Source organism: Drosophila biarmipes, chromosome X (genome assembly GCF_025231255.1).
Source record: "Drosophila biarmipes strain raj3 chromosome X, RU_DBia_V1.1, whole genome shotgun sequence".
NCBI lineage: Eukaryota > Metazoa > Arthropoda > Insecta > Diptera > Drosophilidae > Drosophila > Drosophila biarmipes.
Window position 1 is genome coordinate 21227001 of NC_066611.1, and position 7059 is coordinate 21234059.

At 53.5% G+C, this 7059-nt stretch overlaps 2 protein-coding genes across 2 annotated transcripts; both read right to left on the reverse strand.

Moving 5' to 3' along the window:
* Window positions 1-821: 821 nt before the first annotated feature.
* LOC108023624 (uncharacterized) lies at window positions 822-3072 on the reverse strand. The gene is given in 5 exon segments (XM_050890540.1): window positions 822-1004; window positions 1007-1225; window positions 1286-1431; window positions 1533-2323; window positions 2509-3072. Coding segments are annotated over 5 exon segments (1788 nt in total). The 3' UTR covers window positions 822-936.
* A 306-nt stretch (window positions 3073-3378) lies between these two features.
* LOC108023621 (glutamic acid-rich protein) lies at window positions 3379-6854 on the reverse strand. The gene is made up of 2 exons (XM_017093232.3): window positions 6345-6854; window positions 3379-5583 (listed from the first exon to the last, which is right to left on the reverse strand). The coding sequence occupies exons 1-2, from the start codon at window positions 6628-6630 to the stop codon at window positions 3530-3532; spliced, it is 2340 nt and encodes a 779-aa protein (XP_016948721.3). The 5' UTR covers window positions 6631-6854; the 3' UTR covers window positions 3379-3529.
* Between the last annotated feature and the right edge of the window lie 205 nt (window positions 6855-7059).

Genomic DNA, 7059 nt, shown 5'->3' on the forward strand with positions numbered 1-7059 from the left:
ATTTATGGTTTTCGGTCGCATTCGGCGACACATCGCATGGCTTGTTGCGCTATTGCCAAAAACGATAAAGCGGCAAAAGCAAAACATTTAATTGGCGGCCGCCCCCCGTCCATGTCCATCTCACATTTTTTCCGTCGGGTAACTTTCTTTCCGCAAAAAAGCGAAATAAAAAGCGAGCACCCACACTCCCGCCGGCATACAAATGAAGAGTAATGGTCACAGAGGCCCCCTCGAAAAACCCCGCCCCTGCTGCGTTGCTTATGCAGAGTTTCGAAATAAAAAACAGCCAAAACCAAGGCGAAAAGCAACCGAAAGCACCCAAAAACAAAAGACATTTGCGGCTGATGTGAAAAATAAAAGCAATTAAAAATTATAAATAAATATTGTAATAATTGTCGTATAATCGCCGTCGCAAGAGGTGGACGCAGAGAAAGACATAATTAAATAATTTCGGCGACTCTGGGCCGTTGGCACTCGAGTGTTATATAATATGGCCCGATTATGGGGGCTATTGTTTTTCACGGCCCTAATGGCCCCCCTTTCTTCGGGCCACTTTGGTTGCCGTTTTTTCCCGCGCTTCGCTCCCTAATTCAGCTATTGCAACATTTCGGGCCATTGCTAAATGCTGTGAAAATCCAACACTTTTGTGCCGAAGTGTCAGCGTGGGAGAATTCGCATTTCACCCATTTTCGGCGAAGAAAACTTAGTTTGAGTGAAGGTTTTACAGTGCATTTCTCTCCTAGTGATTTCCAGCGAGATGAAATAGCCTTTTGACACATCGAAGGAAAACACATCGCTTTGAGTGGTAAAAACAGGTAGGACTTTGTGGTTTATGAGTTCAAAACTGAGTTACGCCGAACTAGAAGCTCTGGGCTCGCATTCCCGAGAGGAAAGTGAAATGCAAGCCAAGAGCTAGTGGCTCGGCGTCCGAAATTACTAGAGATTGCTGCTATTAGAGGCCTGGGAGCTGGCCGAGGTGGTGCTAACCGGACTGCGTTTTCGAGCTCCGGCTGCCGCATCTTCCGCTTGGCCAGCTCGAAGTTGTTGACGCTAATGCAGGTGCCTATGTAGGCCACCAGCCTGGGGACCCTCAGGTCGCTGGCCAGCTGACTGGCCTTGGCCAGAGTCTCCTTCAGCCGCTCGAAGCGGTTGAGCACGGCGTGCACCTGGCAGCCGAGGAAGACGCAGTTGAACCGCCAGATCAGGCAGTTGCACCGGCGCGCCTCTGCGGGGTCAAGGTTTAAGGGGGTTAAGTGGTGAACCAGAGGGACGGGGCTTAACCCACCGTTGAAGGCCTTGCGCACCACCACCAGACACTTCTCGAAGCGCGACTCCTTGAAGTGGCAGCGCGCCATCTCGAACAGCAGGTAGGATCGCTCGATGGGGTAGGGGGAGTGCCGCAGCCGACTCTGCAAAAGCTCCAGCTTCTGGCTGTGAAACAAATTGAAAAACATTTTGTAATATTCAAAACAAGTATTTCAAGTTCTAAAGTTCGGGAAAAGAAGCAATAATTTACGAGACACCCCACCCACCTGATTCGACTGTGCCGCTCCTCCTCCCGCTGGATCTCCAGGTAGATGTTGGGCCCACCCAGCCTCACACTCATGTCGCGCAGCTTCTCCGACCGCAGGAGGTACAGAACGGTTCGACTCTCGGGCTCCAGGAAGTCCACGTTGGCGGGGACGGCGCAGCGATCGCAGTGGGCCATGGCCACGGTGTTGTAGACGTCGTTGAGCAGCTCCCACTTCCAGGGCAGCGTGCGCAGCGTCTTCAGCCCTATGAAGCCCGACATTATGCGCTCCACGTAGTCCGACAGCCTGTCCACATCCCCCTCCGGGCGTGCAGCATTTTCTGATTTGGTAGGATGAAATGGGGGATGGAATGATTTATAAAATATACCATTTTGGGAAAGCTTAGACGGGAAACTCACCAAGAACCGCCGGATGATAGCGTACTGCCCCTCGCTCAGCTGGCGCATGGACGGCGTGGTCCAGACCCTAAGGGGATCGAGCAAGCTGCGGTCGCCGCGCAGTCGACGCAAGAGGGCAATGTCGACGGCGCTGCGGCCCATGTAGTTGTGGTTGTACAGGCTCTCGCTCGCCCACTGGCGAGCCTTCTCCAGGGGCGTCCCGTGTACCAGCTCCTCGACAAGGACGCTCTGCACGTCGCACTCCCGCCCGTCCCGCAGCGCCTTCCAAGGGGGGCTGGACTCGCGGGCGGACAGCTTCTTCTGCCGGCGGCTGACCTCCTCGAGGACGCCACTGTGCTGGTGCATGAAGGGTCGCAGGGACTCGCCCAGGGTGTCTTCGAAAACGTCGAGGCTCTAAGGGGGGAACGAAGAACCAGAAAATGACTGCGTTTAATTTCCTAGCTTGTTAGCTGACCAAAACAGTGCGTCTTGTATTACTTATTATACCCAATGTTTTTCTATGTGCAGAATGTACCGAAGGGTATTGAAAAACGCGTTTTGGAACATTAATTTGAGGATATATAAAGAAGGGAACTCACCTTTTCCTTGATAAGACGCAGTCTTCCTTGGGCGAACCGTCCGCCGAAGGGTCGTCCCTCGGTGAGCAGCGTGGTTAGAGCGCTCTCAAACTCGTTGGCCTCGAAGAGGTTGTCGCACTTCTCGGCAACCAGCTGGGCAGAGCCCGAAGCGCTCGACCCGGTCAGCTCCAAGGCCCTCTGGGCCCGCAGGACATCGAGAAGGGCGAGATCCGGCCGGGCCATCGATCGCTGACAGCGGCCCCGCAGAAGGAGGGATTTGTAGTCCCCGCGCCGGAGGCCCGTCTCCGCCGCACCCCCGTCCGGAAGGCTGCCAGCGCCCACAGGCTCGGCGGCGCCTGTGGGTGGCACCAGGCTGGGGCGGGACGTCTCCTCCTTGCAGACCGCGACCGCCCTGCCGAAGCTCTCCAGAGCCTCGCGATTCAGGAGACGACGGGTGTAGTAGACGCCCCAATCCCTGTAGATCTGCGACTGCATGGAGGAGCGCCACTCGAACCGCTGCCAGGGGCGGAGCTGCGGGAGCAGGACGCACTTGCCCGCCTTGTCCAGGCCGCTCGACCATGACATATTGGTACTACACTAGAATTTTCAAGGACACACTAAATTTGGCGCACCAGAATCTGGCAGGGGAACAGAAACATTAGGCAGGGCACAGCCAAGGAACTTTAACTGATGGAGCTCAGCCAAAGTGATGTACGCTTAAGCTAAGAGATAGCCTTTAGAAGCGACAGAAAAAGCCGAAAGCTGCATCCAACATTCATTCAGAGGGGCCTGAAACAACAGGATCCCTTTGAGCTCAAGTTTCCCAGGGCTTCGACTGCGGTGGATTACCTGGCCCCTGAAAACCACTGGCATTAAGTGGGCATTCAGTCGTTAAATTACAATTATCGTTTATTCCGCTTGAGTTTGGCTTTGAGTTGGTTTCAATAAATACAATAAATACGTATTAATTAACAGGCTTCCACGTTTAGCATTAACAATTCATTAACAATTACGCATTACAATAAACTAAGCTAAGGAGGGGTTAATGGTGTCTCCCCAGTAGGCGTGGCAGTCGGTGGGAAAGGGGGCGGCTGCGCAGGCGCCGACGTCGGGACAACGACTTCGCTGCCGGCGTCGCATTTTCATCTGCATTGGCATAGGCATTTTGATAGCCATAGGTAATTTCCTCGCTTTTCACGGCGCTTTCCTCGGGCGTTGCTGCTTCGGTGGATTCTTCTGCGGCCTCTTCTGTAGTCTCCTCTTCTGCCTCTGCCTCGGCCTCCTCGGCATCGTCCTCCTCCTCCTCTTCGGCGTCTTCCCCTTCGTTTTTCTGTCCTTCTTCATTATCATCTTCGGTTGCCGCCTCCTCTTCTTCTTTTTCTCCCTCCTCAGCTGCTGTGTCATCTGGCTTGACCTTTTCTTCGTGACCCGTCTTCACCTCTTTCTCCGGCTCTTCCTCCCCCTTCTGCGCGACTTCTTCGGCCGTGTCCTCCGCCCCCTCTTCCTTCTTCTTCTCCACCTCCACCAGCTGGCTGGGGGGTTCCTTCACCTGGTTTTTTTTCTCTGCATCGTCATCATCGTCATCCACGTTTATCTCATTATCGCTGTCGTTTTCCATTTCAACAGCCAGTGTTGTCGCCTCTTCACCGGCTTCTTCCTCTTCCTCGGCCCCCTCTTCTTCGGCCGTCTCCGCGTCTTTCTCCGCCTCGCCTACTGTCTTCCCACCCTCGTCTTCTGCTACTGTCTTCTCCCCATTGTTCGTGTCATCAATAACAACAATGTCTGGCTTGTTAAATGTCGTAGCTGTTGTTGGTATTTTAGTTGTTGTCGGTATTTTCGTTGTTGTCGAGGTTGTCGATGTTGTTGTTGTGGGCGCCTCAGTGGCTTTTATTGAATTGGTAATTGTTTCAATTACCTGACTTGGCCTCGGGCCACTCTCGCCATAACCATTGTCATTGTCAGGTGTCTCTTGCTCAGAGTCTGCCCCCGTATCTTTCTCTTTCTCCGCCCCTGTTTCCGGCTCCTTCGCGTCTTCGGCTGGCATTGCTGTTTCTTCGACGTCTTCTTCGAGAGGTGCTTCTTCTGCCTGATCGCCGGCCATTAGCATTTCACTTTCGATTGGCAGGGGCTCCACCTCGTCGAGTTCCTCTTCCTCCTGATGATCCTCGCTCTCATTACTGCCCTCTTTTTCGATTTCTTTCTGGTGATCATCTGAGAGATGTTCGTCTGTGTGATTTTTGTGGGGTTCCGTCGCAAGCAGGGGCTGATAGCCCGTGGGTAGTTCCTCATCCAAAGATTCCTCGTTGTGTTCATCTGGAACTTGTTGAGTCTGGTCTGGTTGACTCTCCTGAGGTTGATTTTCCAATGGTTGATCTTTGTTTTGGCCATCGCCTTGCGGATGATCGATTTGGCCAAGTGGTTGATAACCAGTATCTTCTTTTGGTTGATCCTCATCCTTTCCGATCTGATCGTGTTCAGGCGGAAGGACCAGTGTTTGATTCTTCTGAGGTTGTTCTCCCTCTACTTCATTCTCCTTCTGCTGATCCATCAGTGGCTGATTCTCCTGAGGCGGAGTCTTCTGCGCTTGGTTGTTTATCAGAGGTGGATAGCCCACTGGTTCGTCCTCCTCTTGATCCTCCTCCACATTTTCCAGATTCTTCTGTGGCTGAATCTTCTCTGGCTCCTCCTTGACCTCCTCCTGCGAGGGATACTCCTCCGGCTGGTCCTCCAGCTCAGCGTACTCGTACTCCTCCGGATCGTCGCTCTGGCCACCTCCGGCTGGCAGCACTGGCTTTCCGTCCTTGTCCACGTACTGCAGCCCGTCCAGACCCATCCGCATGCACTGGAAGTGCATCTCGAAGAGATCCGTGGTGGCCAGGCGCACCACGAAGTCCATGCACATGTTCAGGTTGTTCCCGACCATGGTGACCTCGGTCATTTGGACGCACATGGCCATGGGCACGCCCATCATGACGGGGATGCAGAAGGGCGCCGGGTTTCGCACCGAGATCCCGTATTTGGAGGAGGGCCTTCCGTTCAGGTAGACCTCCAGTTGGGCCTCCTCCAGCTGCGGCACAAAGCTCACGTTGGCGCACACTGCAAAAGAAAGAAAGAAAACGTTGAATGAAATTGCAGGTACAGATAGGCTGGGCACAACAATGAAGCGATTCCATTCAATGAATGAAAGTGGCGGGTGGCAAACTGTCGGTGTGTCGGCGTGTCGGCGGATCCCAGCCTGATGGCCGGCGGATGAGGGGGTGGCCACCGCTGGAAGCGCCAACAATTTGTGGCATTTTGATTGGCAAATGCTGGCATGTCACGAAGCGAAGCGGAGCGAAATGGAAACCGCCGCGCGCATTGTAGTTTCTTGGCCAAGGAAATCGGCCTGGAATCCAGCCCAGATCGGCCAAATACACGGCCACCACCCGCAGGCCAAGAGCCACGATTCCGATCGCGGGCTAAGCGATCTCGATTAATCCATAACCATGAGGCCATCGGGCCAGTCCGAAGGGGGCTAACTAAACCAGAGCTCATTACTGGATATTAAGATATTAAGGCTGATCGGGCTACTAAAATGCACCACCTCCTAATCATATTTTCTCCAACTAGGTTTAAGTCACACAGGGAGAAAAGATTATAGCTGGGGCTTAAATGAAAACTTTTCATGTCTTTAAATCCATTATCCAAGTATTTACTACATTTAACAGATTATTTATTTGATGGAAAGACTTTTGACAGTCGCCAAAGATAATACTTTTTAAATCTTTAAAAGAATTTCAAGCCTTGAAAGAGGGCAAAACAATTTTGCTTGTAGTGAACCCTGCTGAAAGGCCTGAAAAAGTGCCCAAAATGCTCACCTTTCTGATCGAATCGGTACTGATCGACCTTGAGGCCCGCACAGCAGCCGCAGGAGGGTCCGCTGCACTCGCAGGGCTGCCCGAAGGTGGACCAGATGGAGCCCTTCTCCGAGTACTTCACGCTGGCCAGGTTGCGACCTCGGGACACGCTGACCGTGGGCGGCAGGTAGGGGCGGTGGGTCGTCAGCTCGTAGAAGATCAGGCCGTTGCTGTAGCTCCGCGAGGCTATAGGCAGCGGGCACAGGAGGAGCACGAGGGCCAGACTCAGACCGATGCAGGGAATCATGGCCGGGGAACAAGGATGAACTGCACACTGAACAAAAACAGAGGGCCACTGAACAAAAATGCAACGCGTACCGAGTGCTTGGCGCGACTCTCTTGAGGAATTCCCGGGTCGGATCGCTTGGTCACTTCGCGTCTCGCGCTAACGGTAGAGCCGTGGCAATCCAAATGGCAAAACCACTATTTCAGACTGTTGCAGAGCTGCTCGCACTGGGGCAATGGCAACCGTTCGCGATCGACGACAATTAAATATTAAAACGCTGAACGCGACGAGCGTTAGCTTAAAAATGAAATGGAAACCGCCGCCCGAACAAGTCGGCTGCGGCAGCGACTGCGGCAGAGGCAGAGGCAGAGGCCAAAATGTTGCTGCTGGAAGACACGGCAGCAACAGCAACAGCAACAGCAACACCAAGCGGCAGCAGCAGCAGCAACA

Excerpts from the sequence above, each read along its gene's own strand:
- LOC108023621 (XM_017093232.3), bottom strand. The coding sequence starts at position 6,630 with ATGATTCCCTGCATCGGTCTGAGTCTGGCCCTCGTGCTCCTCCTGTGC. Across the intron at positions 5,584-6,344 it reads GTACCGATTCGATCAGAAAG|TGTGCGCCAACGTGAGCTTT; the intron begins GTGAGCATTTTG and ends TTTCTTTTGCAG.